This window comes from Haliotis rufescens, unplaced genomic scaffold (assembly GCF_023055435.1).
Source record: "Haliotis rufescens isolate VD_foot unplaced genomic scaffold, xgHalRufe1.0.p SCAF_7, whole genome shotgun sequence".
Taxonomy (NCBI): Eukaryota; Metazoa; Mollusca; class Gastropoda; order Lepetellida; family Haliotidae; genus Haliotis; species Haliotis rufescens.
Window position 1 is genome coordinate 5264609 of NW_025964361.1, and position 14279 is coordinate 5278887.

Genomic DNA, 14279 nt, shown 5'->3' on the forward strand with positions numbered 1-14279 from the left:
CCTGGCTTACTAGTAGCCTTATAGTAGTCAGTGTAATGGTGGGTTTAACAATAACATGTTTCTTTTGATAAGAAATATTTGTCCAAATTACATGATGTCAGATGTTTGTCTAACGTTATTTAAATTACAGATTTTCCAGAATTGTGAAAGCTAAAAAATAATTTTAACCATCCATGTTTCAGATATACACTTAGGATATGACTGAGAAGTAGTGACAGCATGGATTATAAGTTGCTAGGTGCAGTAGGGGCAGTGTTTCTGTCCATGCTGCTGTATATTTACGACTGGCTGTCGCTGTTCTTGTACGTGGGCATCCATGTGGCTGCTGGTGCTGCGGCCCTCTACTACTCAGTAAAATGGCATCTTGTGCAGGGAAAGCTGTACAAGCCGGTCACAGTGCCGAGACAGGTCAACCTGGCTTCCATTTTGCTACAGAAGATGATGGTAAGTGCAAGATGGACAGGGATTCAGGGTTTTATGTGGCGCAGAAATGTGCTTCCAGTAGACACAAATGTATAGAATGGATGCAGAAAAATATATATTTGCACCCCGAGCGATGCACAATAATGTTCATTGTAACAAATTCTTGCAAGAAATATAAACTTCCTGTAATTAAAGTAATTACTAGATCTTATAGTACAGTAAACGACACTGTTTCATTAATTTACAGGACCCTCATATTTCCTGTAAGGACCCTTGAAATTAGTAATTGGGTGTCCTTACTTACTTACTTATATTGGAGATTTAACGTGCGCTTTCCGACTGCAAGCGTATGTCGCACACAGGCCCGGCTAGGCCATTTAATGTGTTTCCGAAAAGGGGAAAAGTGAGTTTGTGCAACCCAGGAGGGAGGCTTTTGGGGTTGCTTATATAGTAATTTTGAGATTTGTAATGAATGCCAAGTGTGGGTGGAGGACGAACTAAGGGAGCTGTGTGTGTTGGGTGGTTGTTAGATTAGGTAGTTTTGGTTTTAATATTCTATTTGGGGTTTAAATGCGACTAATTAGTCCTGTTTTAATTAGGTATATACCTAAGGCTTTGAATTTTTCTAATTTATTTTGGGGATTTAGGATTGATTCTAGTGTAAGTGCGGTTTAAAGATTTAGGGTGGTCTGTAGTGTTGTTCGGTGTGTTTGGTAGTGTGTGCAGTGAATGAGTACGTGTTCTGGTGTTTCTTATTGTTTGCAATGTGGGCAGTTTCCTGTTGTGCTTAGATTAGCTATTTTACGGTGATTGGGTGTCCTCTGGTGATTTTCTACCAGTTTTGTAGGTCCCCCTGGTGATTTGTCAGTATGAAGATCATGGGCATGACCAGAGATGCCAACTTATGCGATTTTGGTGGACTCACTGCGATTGTTTGAAACTAGTTGTGCCATGAGGATTAAAGGGGACTATGCTCCAGTCTAGATGTTGTAACTGAGACAATGTCTCTGTGTGATTAGGGTGATCAGCAACTGCTGGATTGATATAACATACTTCCTCTATTAGACACTGGGGGCCTGATTTGATGAAATTAATGAATTCCCAAGATAATACTATCCTATGCTTTACTGTTATATGCAGGTAGTTAATAATGACAGTTTCCTGCAAATGTACCCTTTGTATGACTGTAAAATTTCGGATTTGTTAAGGTAGAGAGTTGCCACTGTGCCAGCAGTAAACAGAATAGATCCCAGACTTTGATTTTGATCGGATTATGCATAGACTCGTTAGTCCAACCAAAATGTAACTCTGGAATTCCAGCCTAGTTCGACAAGGGTGAAAACTGGACTTCTATAGACAGTTAACGCCCTTGCCTCGGGAAGATGCTGTCCTGAGAGCTGAAGGTCTGTGGTTAGCCCTGACTGCGACATAACAAAAGATGTTAAAAGATGGTTGTTACCCTGCATGATGCTTGGCATTAGAGGATTAAACAAGGGCAGCGGGGCTCTGAGTCAGTTCAGCATCCATGTTAAAGCTGCGGCATGTTATCTCAGTGGGATATGGGGCTGGGACGAATCCAAATTTACTACCCAGGTACCCACCCCCCTATTACCCAACCCTACCCGGGTACCCACTGTTGGTCTCAGGAGATGTCTCAAAATGTCCGATTGGGAACATTTTTAGCATAGCCCCGGCAAAACGTATTTAGATACATGTTTTGAACAATCTGGTCATTCATACACTGAAGTTGAATCAAGTTATATCTTTATTCAACCATATGAAAAAATCAGAAGGAATGGATGCATAGTCAGAAAGAAATGCGAACATTAGCGGCTTGTCGTGTAACCATAGAGTTCAAGATAATTTTTGTCATTAAACAATATATCATGTGACTAACCACGGGTCCGGGTAGTCCTGTGGGTCCTCGGGTCCTACTCAGTACCCACCCGACCCGGGTACCCGAGTTACCCGTCCCAGCCCTAGAGGGATAGCATCATAAGTCTTGACGTGCATATGTAAACAAGGATTATATCCTACCTAATATTGTCCCGGGGGAGGTTTTACTCTAGAGTATAGGATAGGATTAAACACACTGGTATGGGTTTAAATTCACTAGGGAGAATCATCCTGACACTAGAGAATTTCATCCCTGAGATAAAAAAATAGGCTAGGGTAATAATCACTCTTACACATACACATCCATGTTAACACTGTGGCATGTTATCTCAGTGGGCTAGCATTATAAGTCTGGACGTGCATTCACATTGCTATACGATTAAAATCATCTTGAACATGGTGTAAACCCCATTTCATCTCATCTGTTCCTGTATCACTCTCCTTGTAACCAGGAGAAGCAGGGCACTGTGGAGGAGGCGTCGAGGAAAGTGGTCATCAGCCGAAGTCTTGACAACGCCATCCAGGACATCATGGACCTCGCTATCCACGACTTCATCCTCTCCTGGTACACCAAACTTGGACAGAACCAACAGAGATTTGTAAACTCCGTACAGTAAGTTAAATGTTTATTGCAGAACTCATTTCTTTAATTAGACAAGGGTGGTGGGTAGCCTAGTGGTTGAAGCATTCACTTGTCTCCAAAGACAAATTTAATTCCCCACATGGTTACAATGTGTGAAGCCCATTTCTTGTACCGTGGTATTGCTGGAATATTGCTGAGAGCAGGATAAAACCATGGTCACTCACTCACTTCATTTAGACAAATACATGAGATAGGAGAGAGTGTAGATGTGGGTGGGTGAGTGGGTAGGTGGGTGTTTGAGCGAGAGTGTTGTATAATGGATTCAGGAAATGTAGAACAAGGGTTTTAATTCACCCAGAGCACATGGCATACATGCAGGCAGACATCTTGGAACTCCCCCCTCCTTTACTCCCTAACTGAAGAGTGCATTTAATAACATAAGCTGTCCGGAGTTATCTCCCCTAGACCATACTGTGAACACATTAAGCCGTCCGGAGTTATCTCCCATAGACCACTACAATGAGTATATATAAAGACATAACAGAGAGTGAGTGTGTGAGTGGGTTGTTACTTCAGTTTTAGCAATATTCCTACCATATCAAGGAGTGAGATACTTGAAATAGACTTCACACATTGTACTCATGTAGGCAGATGAACCAGGGCTTTTGGTGTGAACCACCTCTGCTGTAGTTGTTTAATGTCAGTGACCTGACCTTCCTGGCAATCTGAAACACGGCAACAATCACACTTGAAAAACGAAGAATATGTTCCAATGATTCTGTCCCTGTTAGAGAACTATCATTTTGGTGCAATAATTATCATACTGCTATAACAAATCTGAAATCATAATCATGTTCTGAGACCTTCCATCAATAAGCCACCTGGTATGACATAATTAAATATTTGTATTTCTGCTTTGATTCCTTGCTGTTAACAGTATCAGTATAAACAATGATATTTGCATTGTCTTACAACTACCGTATTCGACGTAATAAGCACCCAGGGCACTCTCAAAATTAGAAATGAGGGGCTCTTATTAGAATATTATTTTTGTGGAAAAAACAGAGTTGAATAAAAATTTTGTGGTTAATTCTGACGGCCTGACTGTTTATATACGACAGATGGGTGCATAAAACACATGAGTGCGTATTATACACGAATAAATAAGTCTTGCGTAGATTGATCAATCGGAAGGGGTGCTAATTGGGATTGTTCACGTGCCAATATATTAGCAAATATTGCCGTGGGCGCTTATTAGAGCGGGGCGCTTTTTACGTCGAATACGGTAATTAGTTCAGGTCATTTATGTGTTTTCACAATCATAGAGGTATAACAGTAAACACGATGTTGAAACTTGCGATGTTGTTTCGTCAGATGCGACACGTGGCTGATGGTGGAGGAGCTTGGGTCCCGTCTCTCCCGGGTGGACTTCGTGAAGGTCATCACGCAGGAGGTCATTGACCTGCTCCACGACCACTACAGGGACATCCGATTTGCGTGCAGAAAGTAAGAGATCACTGTTATAATCATCGCTTGTCTCAAGTAGGGGTGAAATGATATATTGGTGCACCGTTGCATTATGAGTTTTCATGCAACAAAACATGGTACATTTTGTTCTGTATGGATACAAGACGATACACTTTCAAAAAAACAACTACTCGTTTAATGACACCCAGCATTTTTGTCAGTCAAATATAATGAAATGTGCTGTAATTAGGGTTTCAAGTTCACTACTAAAATAGCTGCTACGAATGTGTGTCTACAGCTAGCTTTACCTTTTGAACCTGCTATGAAATATTTCTAGTCAAGGAGTTTCCACGTGATTTGACGTAAATATGCGCATTGTGATACATATCGTATCGTATCTTGACCTATCATGATATGTATCACATAGTAACCTTGCTGTATCGTTTAACCCCTAGTCCAGGAAAATGTCTGTTCTTTAGTTAGTAAGTGAGTAGGGTTTTACTCCGCTTTTAGCAAATATTCTACCAATATCAGGACAGGGGACACCAGAGATTGTTCTCTAGTAAGTTCAATTGACATTAGTCAGTATGTGTTAACACTGAAAGGGCTTGTTGACTTTAAAGTCTCTGGTAGGGGCATCATTGATTGGAAATTTTAGTTTAATTGTTTACCAAAAACTTGGCATCTTTAAGCAATGGAAGTTACAATGGTTTACTATTCCAGAGATGTTGTTGAGAAGACGGAGAAAGCCCCGACATTTGTATTGCACCCATGGCTGCGGGATGAGGAGTCTGAGAGGAACTACCTACGGAAGTTGTGTGACGTCCTGCTGCTCTGTCTCCTGCCACCATGCTACAACCACTGCCACAGCATCAGACATCTACTGAGGGAGATAGTCACTGCTGCCGGTAATGTTTCCATGCTGATATATCTCTTTTACAGCCTGGGGGCGGTCGGGTAGCCTAGTGGTTAAAGCGTTTGGTCATCATGCCAAAGACCCAGGTTCGATTCCCGACATGGGTACAATGTGTGAAGCCCATTTCTGGTGTCCCCTGCCGTGATATTGCTGGAATATTGCTAAAAGCGGCGTCAAACCAAACTCACTCACCTTCTATTACAGCCTGGGGGCACGGGTGACCCAAGAGTTGCGTCCCTTGGGAATGCCAGAACCTTATAATTGCGGGTTCAAATCCTGGTTCGCCCCAGTTATGTTTCTAGGTCTGTCAGCACCATACCCAGGCTCGCAGGTTTAACAAAGTTGTACAAGACCTGCCTCACTTCGGGCATTCCTCCCACATCAGCTGACATGCCGTGATTTAACTAGAATACACTTGCAGAAAGATGCAAGGTTTGCTTGTTTTATAAAATTAACAACTATGTAACCCCATCTTGCTTGTGTGAACTTTTACCAAATCCTGTTGATACATTATCTTTTTACAAGTTAAGAAATGCTCAAAATATGTCAATACCATTCAATAGAACACAATTATTTAGTCACTAATTTTTACCGCCTGCTATAAAAATATGGAATGATTTGTCCAGTTCTCTTAGCTCTTTATATCTTTTATAACCAAAAAACAAACTAAATGTGTGCCTTCATATTTTTCCAGGGGTTTAAGAAAGTACAATATATAGCTTATAAAATTCATGCTCTCAGTTAAGTTGTGATTTATGTACAGACCGCCTCCGTGGTCTAGTGGTAGAGCGTCAGCCCGGAGAGCGGAAGGTCCGGGGTTCGATCCCTGGCAGCATCATACCAAAAGATGTTAACTTGTGAAAACTTAGGAAATAAAAATATGAATAAAATATGTTTAAAAGTAAATAACCGTTACAAGTGGCATTAAACCCAAATCACTCACTCAATCACTCAATCACTCAATTACTCAATCACTCAATCACTCAATCACTCAATCACTCACTCACTCACTCACTCACTCACTCACTCACACACACACACACACACACACACACACACACACACACACACACACACACAGACTGCTATCAGGTCTTGTTTCTGCCGCCATTCCACAGTCCCTGCTGTAGCGTCAGACATCTACTAAGAGAGGGAGTCACTGATTCAGGCAATGTTTTCATGACGATATATGCTGTAAAGTCTTGTATCTGTCTCCATGCTACACTCCAGCTCTGAAGCCAACGTTGGACTTGATCTGTGATCCCGACTACATCAACCTGAAGCTGCTGAGCTACCTGGAGTACCGCGAGAAGCTGTCCGAGGACACACGCCGCACCTACACCTACGCTGCTACGTACGAGGATTTTGTGAAGAAGATAGAGATGTGTGTGGACATTGAACACCTGAAGCAGATGAGGTGGGTTGAGATGGCCGTGCAAGGTTCAAACAAGATTTACTTTAACATTTCACCAGATTTGGCTTTACTCTTGGTGATTTGGAGTGTTGTGTTTGGAAAATACTAAATTCTGATGTTTGTAACCATTGAAAACTGCAACTAATTCTGTTTGAAGAAGATCTCCCAAATGCCTCTCCAGGAATTGTGAGAATTAGAGATGGGATGAGTCCAAATTTACTATCCAGATACCCACCCCCCTATACCCACCCCCCTATTACCAGACCCTACTGACGTACCCGCTGTAGCTCTCAAATGTTGGGTTCAAAATGTCCGATTGGGAATTCTTTTACCAGAGCCTAAACTATTTAGGTAGTAATATATATCTTTGGATCATATGTTTTCTGACATCATACGTTTTTTGACTGTCATGTTTATCGCGATTACTCTCGCTATAATGGGGTGTGTGGCATCACGCAGACATTGTTAATAGCCAGATGATGGCTTATTGTTAAGGGAAAGTTTTTTATAAGTGAAGGAGATTATGTAGAGTTGTTCATGTGATTAGAGAGAAAACCATGAATGTTTCTTAAACGTCCAAAAACCCATAACAAGGGGATACACATATAAAACAATCTGATCATGCACAGAAGTTGACTGAAGCTTATCTTTAATAAAGCATATGAAAGTCAGAAGGAATGTGTGCATAGTCAGAAAGAAATGCAAACATTAGTGACTTGTAGTGTAACCATGGAGTTCTAGTGTATTTTTGTCATTAAACAATACATCACGTGACTAACCCAGGTCTGGGTAGTCCTGTTGGTACCCTGGTCCTACTCAGTACCCACCCGACCCGAGTACCTGAGTACCCGAGTTACCCGTCCTAGCCCTAGTGGGAATGTTTCAGAAACATGAGGTGAGGTGAAACAGGGTTTAACGTGGCATCCAAGATTATTGCACTTATATAGCGACGTGCTTGTACGTGTGTGTGTTTGTGTGGCTGCTTGTACTAGTCCGGACTGATGCCAATTTATAGTGCTAGCTCACTGAGATACCATGCCGCAGTTTAACATGAATACCCCACTCGGACACAGTATACTGACTCCTAGCCGACCTGTCCTTGTTTTAGCCCCTTTATGCCGAGCGCCAGACAGGGTAACAACAAGTACCATCTTTTAACGTCTTTTGGTATGACGCGGCCAGGGATCGAACCCCGGACCTTCCACTCTCCGGGCGGACGCTCTACCGCTAGACCATGGAGGCGGTCCTCAGAAACATGAGATATTGCAGATTGGTGCTTCTGTTCCAGATACAACATCATCTCGGAGATCATGCATGCCACCACGATCAACAACTTGAAGAAGGCGCAGGGAATCAAGACAGGTGGGTTTCATAGGTAATAGTTGAGAAATAATGAAGGTAGGCGGCATAAAATTTGATGTGTGTATGCGAAACTGCCCCTCATGTGATCTAGGTATAGAGGGTGAATATCATTTATTCTTGAATGTGCTATTTTTAGAATTACATATTTACCAAGACATGTATCACTTTCATAAATATGCAATCATTTAAAAATATACCGTATTCGACATAATAAGCGCCCAGGGCGCTCTCAAAATTAGAAATAGGGGGCTCTTTTTAGAAAATTAGATATATCTTATTAGAGTTGAAAGATAAATTTTGTGGCTAATGCTGACAGCCTGAAATGTTTATATACGACATATATATTTTTCCAGAATTTAATTGCCCATAATTCAGGATGCATATAACACACGAGTGCATATTATACGCGAATAAATAAATCTTTTGTACATTGATCAATCGGAAGGGGTGCTCATTCTATTAAGAAATATTGCCGTGGGCACTTATTAGAGCGGGGCGCTTATTACGTCGAAAACGGTAATTGCCATAAATAATCTTGAACAAATATGATCATTATGCTTGTTTATCAAAGAAGATTTATTTGTTAAACTATGTTTAAAATTATGTCTATTATAACTACGCGTAATTGATGTTTGTATCTGGGCCTATGGCTTTTGTCCTCAATAAAGAATTGATTGATTGATAAGTAGACTAGACTGAGCATACACATAGTATACTGTGAAAGGTGGAGTTACATATTACCCGTCCATTTACCAGAATTCACTGAAGGGATACGGTGTAATTTTTTTTCTGCGCACAATTTTCAATTATTTCTCTCCAAAATACTGAATCCACTAGAGGGGGGTGCGCATTATACTTGGGTGCGCACTGTACTCAAGAAAATACGGTAACTGTCCCGAGCCAATTAACTTTGTTTCACATTTATTGCAAGAAGGACAGACAATCCATCATTTGGAGTTGGAGTTGTGATAAAATGTGGGTTTCCTGATCACAACAGGACATATCAACTCAGTCAGTCTATTGTTTGAATGACATCACATAAAACTCTCTGTGACGAGATTTGCAGATGTGTTGATATGGCACTGTGATACTATGAGTGATAAATACAGTGTAATGGTTGGCATAAACGAGCCGCGGTAGCATGAAGCAAAATTATGGACAGTGAGAATAACTGAAAATAATTGCATCAATATCCTTTCCCCTATGATAAATTTCATGGAAGTGGTAGTTGAAGACATACCGTATATGACCGCGTATAAGCCGAATTTTGAGGACCAGAAAAAAGATTCTGTAGAAAGGGGTCGGCTTATCCACGGGATACACTTTCATGATAGTATTTTTCAGATCGTGATCTGTCAGAAACATCGCCTGAATGACGGTCCGATAGATCACAACTTCCCGAAAGTTTGGAAGTTGCCACTACTAGAGCCATTATTGTTATAAATTATCAATAAAGTTATTATTATACACCAATGTTGTCATTATTAAAAAAATGTTATGCATGTTTCTACTTCCGATAATAAGTTTTCAATATTGAATGTTCAAAGTTGATCGTTCTTCGTAAACTCCGCGATCTTTACATGTAGATCTAACAATATATGTAATTCCCAGCTATAATATATAATCCCCAGATGAAATCGCCAATAGCTATTACGTACGTTTTGCAAAGTTCATAAATTGATAGTTAACAAGTGTCTACCTTTATTGAAAGAGACAAATAAACAACTGTATCGGCGAGTTATTCCGTTCGCCATTTGCAAAAACATGTGATCAGCTGTTTCCTGTGACGTCACAAACGGTGACCACTGTGATTGCTTCCTGTTGTTTAAAAAGCAACACGATACACAAGGAAATGAGCATTGATAATAACGGGCCGATTGGTATTGTCATGTTGTTTACACAAACATTTTCAAGTTGTGGGTGCTTAGCGATCGTGTTGGGAGTAGGGGCTTAATTAATTAATTGTTGAAAGATTAGTTTAATAAACTGGAGAAGCCTGTGAGTAAGTGATGGTCATTCAATGTGTTCATAGTATGATAGTTTATTTAATTCAATTGGATTAACATACAATAGTGGTGTAAAGGGGGTTATAAAAGTTGGTAATTACTGACATTCTCATCATGAGTTTGAAACGAAAACGCCATGCTTACGATTCTGAATTCAAACTGCGAGTCTTCGCTCTAGCCGATATATTTTCTCACGGGTTCATAATTCTATATACACCGATTCAGAAAATGGCGCTTCGTTGTTGATGGCAACATATAACGATCATTATGAGATTAAAAAAACCCACGAGAAACAGCTTCCCACATTATGAAAGTGGATGACTGGTTTGTTAAATCTTTATTAGAAATAATAATGACTTTTTCAATATAATTACAACGTTTTTCATCTTATATTTTTGAATATCTGTGAGTACCGGCACATGTCTTGCAGTCCGACTTCGCAGTGTTTTTTGCCTTTCAATTCCTGGTTCGGCTTATCTGCGGGTCATGTCATTTTCTTTCGTATTTCAATGGTCAAGTTAACACCTCGGCTTATCTACGGGGTCGGCTTATCCGCGGTCATATACGGTACATCTTCCTGAGGCAAGGGAGTTAACTGACTACACAAGTCCAGTTTCCACCCTGGAATTTCGGAGTTATGTCTTGTCTGGCCTAACGAGTCTATGCATAGTCCAATCAAAATCGCGTAAAAAAAATCAACATTTTGGTAACTGCTGTGCAGATTTAGGTCGATTGCAGGATTTGCAAAGCATTTGTACCGTCAACTGGGCATCGGGGATATTTTCCAAATCTTTTCATGTTTTTTTAATCAAGGTGCTCAAGTAATTTGATGCATTTCATGAGGGAAGACCCGTTTTATAACTATACAGATCTTTATTATTTATCAGACCAGTTTGACTAGGGGTACCATTTTGTTTGAAGCAAATGCTATTATGAGATAGGAGGAATCGGACTGTCAATAGGTAGGGACATAGAAGGGTCATAACTCGTATAGCAACTGGCTACAATCAAGCTACGGAATTCCAGCCTAGTTCGACTAGTGTGGACGTGGGACATTTAAAGTCAGTTAACTCCCTTGCATCAGGAAGATGAAGATATATGGAGATAGGAAGATAAATATAGTTAAATCCATAATAAAAATGACTTCTCATTGGTGTAAAAATACCCAATTGACTGGATCCAAGGGAGTAAAAATATCAGACTCAGACACTCTGAGCCAACCCGTAATTATTTTATCCCCTTATTCCATTGACAAATACCATCTTTTAACGCCATTTTGTATGACGCGGCCGGGGCATGAATCCCCGACCTTCCGCTCTCTCTGGGCGGGGGCTCTACCACTAGACCACGGAGGCAGCCTTAAGATATAGGTAGACTTGTATAGGGTACAAATGTTATGGAAGCTCATGCACTTGTTTGTGTGTTGTGATGTTACTAGAGGTTTTGTTGTAGTTACTGTGCATGCATTGTTACTTGTTTTAGCAGCCAGGGTGCATGGTAAGTGAGGTAGTAACGCTTTCAAATAAATGTATCTAACATTGCAGTAGACAGTAGTGTACCATAGTGGAGTGTCTCCTTTTTATATCTGTCTAACCTCTATACCAGCTCCGCTTGGAAGAAATAGTCAAGTTTTTTGTCATGTTTATTGTCTCCCCTTCTGACATGTTTAACTAACGGCGACCATTTGGTCAAAAAATACAAAGTTGAAAAGAAGGTCAAAAGTAGGCAGTGTTAATAGTCAAATGTTACGATAAGACGTCCTATGAAAGAACAATGTGTACTAAAGGACACTTAACTGCTGTTGTCCTTTTCTGCACACTGATGTTCTTAGAACACATTGTTATTTTCATAGGATGTCTTTTCGTAACATTTGACTATTATATTGCATACTTTTGACCTTTATTTCAACTTTGTATTTTTTAACCAGCATCTGTTTGTTTTAGGATTTTGACCTTTATTAGTAACATTTGATATTATATTTGTAACATTTGACTATCATTGCATAGTTTTGTCTTTTATTTTTTGACTGAATAGCCTACCATATTTAACATGGTTATTTTCAAGAAGCTTATTCTAATTTTGATACATTGAGATAGGTACAAAATGTCCGATAAGGGATAGTTTGACCATTGCCCTGGAAAAATGCATTTAGATGTACACAAATAAAACGATCTGATCGTGCATTCACTGAAGTTGACTGAAGTTTTATCTTTATTCAAACATATAAAATCAGAAGGAATGTGTGTATAGTCAGAAAGAAATGTGAACTTGTAGTGACTTGTAGTGTAACAATGGAGTTCTAGATATCTTATATTATTAAACAATATATCATGTGACTAACCATGGGTCTTGGTAGTCCTGTTGGTGACCAGGTCCTACTGACCCGTGAAGATCCGGGGTAGAATAGATTTTCAGCAACCCGTGCTTGCAGTAAAAGGCGACTATGCTTGATGTAAGAGGCGAATAACGGGATCGGGTGGTCAGGCTCGCTGACATGGTTGATGGATGTCATTGTATCACAATTGCGTGGATTGAGGCTCATGATATCAATCACTGGATTGTCAGGTACAGACTCGATTATTTAAAGACCGCTGTCATATAGCTTGAATGTTACTGAATGCGGCGTTAAACAACAAACCAAACCAAACCAAACCAGGTCCTACTCAGTACCCAACCGACCCGCATACCCGAGTTATCCATCCCAGCCCTACTGACAGTCCATATATTCTTGTGAATATTACAGATTTTTTACAGAATACAGGAGCACAGAAGGGGTATATAATTGCCTCGTAACTATTTTTGATTATGTTCTATAGATGTTTGAATTAAATTTGTTCAAAACCTACCCCTGGATCTCTGACAACAAATGTAAATCGTTGAGTATTGTTTTAAGAGCGATGCATTTTGTCACTTTTCCAAGCAGCCTGGGTGCATATTGCAGTGAATACATTATCAAATTATTACCAATTTCATTAAAATCAGATCTGAAGACACCCCGTTAGGGGTCACGTCAGAATGACCTTTCATCCGGCCAATCTGAGCGTTGCTTACCAGATCATGAAAGTGACAGTCGGAATGTGATTCCTAATCATGCAGCCTGGAAAACTTTAACATGGGGTATTCTGAACAATAGTTGCGGGCTTTACGACTAAATCCATACAAGCTAGACCATCTATTAGCCATTCCAGAATGTTCTTTTGTTCAGGTTTCAATTTTTTAATCAAGAATTTGTCAAAATATGTTTCGAAGCGTAGTCGCCAATAAGACATTAGTGCTGTAAAGCACGAGAATGCTGCTTACTGATTGGCTAATGTCGACTTCCTGTCAGTCATTCCATTGGTCGGAAAGTTCGCGAAAGGTCGGTCCCTAATGGGATGTCCTCAGATTTTATGTTTAGCGGTAGCGAGAACTAAGATCTGATTTTAATGAGATTGAATTATGGCCGATATGAAGCTGCGAAGTCAAGAATGATGGACTACGAGTCCAATCACCAGACACATATTGACACTTGTTAGAGCTGTATCTGATAAGGCCAAACAATAAAATACTCGTGTCACAAGTAATCCACCAAACAGAATGGTTGTTGTTGAATGCATATGAGTGTATCACGAGATATTTTGAGGTCTGTTTTCGAGTTCATGTAGCGAACAAGGATGACCCTCGAACATCAAGTGTACATGAGATATTCTATTCAACGATGAACCTGTAACAAGGACCTGTCAATACAGTTGACATCTAAAGGAATTAGATCCAAATTAAGGGTCTTAAGTGAACAGGAACATTGTTTGGATTGTCAGAGACACAAGTATTTTGTTTTTGACCTGACACTATTTCTGTATTATTGTACTGTATGTTGTTTCTATCTCTGTAATAATAACGTTCACAGAATGGGTTACATCCTCAACTTATGACTGTAGTCATCGTATGGTTGTTTCTCCTACTGTGGGTATTTATGTGTTCCGCTGTGACGAAGATTCTACTTACATGTAGAGCATTACTCATCCATGTATAGCATTGTACATCTTCCATTTACTCTCATAACAAAATGAGATAAACCAATGCACTTTTCAGTTGTAACATACTGTGGGTATTTATGTGTTCCACTGTGACTAAGATTTTGCTTACACGTAGAGCATTACTCATCCATGTATAGCATTGTACATCTTCCATTTACTCTCATAACATAATGAGATAAACCAATGCACTTTTCAG

The 14279-nt window shown here is 40.0% G+C and overlaps 1 protein-coding gene across 4 annotated transcripts in view; it reads left to right on the forward strand.

Annotated features, from left to right (window-relative positions):
- Positions 1-14279, forward strand: part of LOC124149623 (sorting nexin-25-like) — a 37459-nt gene that overhangs the window by 544 nt on the left and 22636 nt on the right. For 2 of the 4 annotated variants that reach the window (XM_048387663.1, XM_048387666.1), the window contains exons 2-8: positions 183-444; positions 2772-2932; positions 4277-4408; positions 5093-5277; positions 6516-6702; positions 7988-8061; positions 11550-11564. In XM_048387663.1, coding sequence (XP_048243620.1) covers positions 220-444; positions 2772-2932; positions 4277-4408; positions 5093-5277; positions 6516-6702; positions 7988-8061; positions 11550-11564 — 979 coding nt within the window. In that variant the 5' untranslated portion in view covers positions 183-219. The remainder of the gene's footprint in view (positions 1-182; positions 445-2771; positions 2933-4276; positions 4409-5092; positions 5278-6515; positions 6703-7987; positions 8062-11549; positions 11565-14279) is intronic. The other 2 variants (XM_048387664.1, XM_048387665.1) reach the window with 2 other exon arrangements.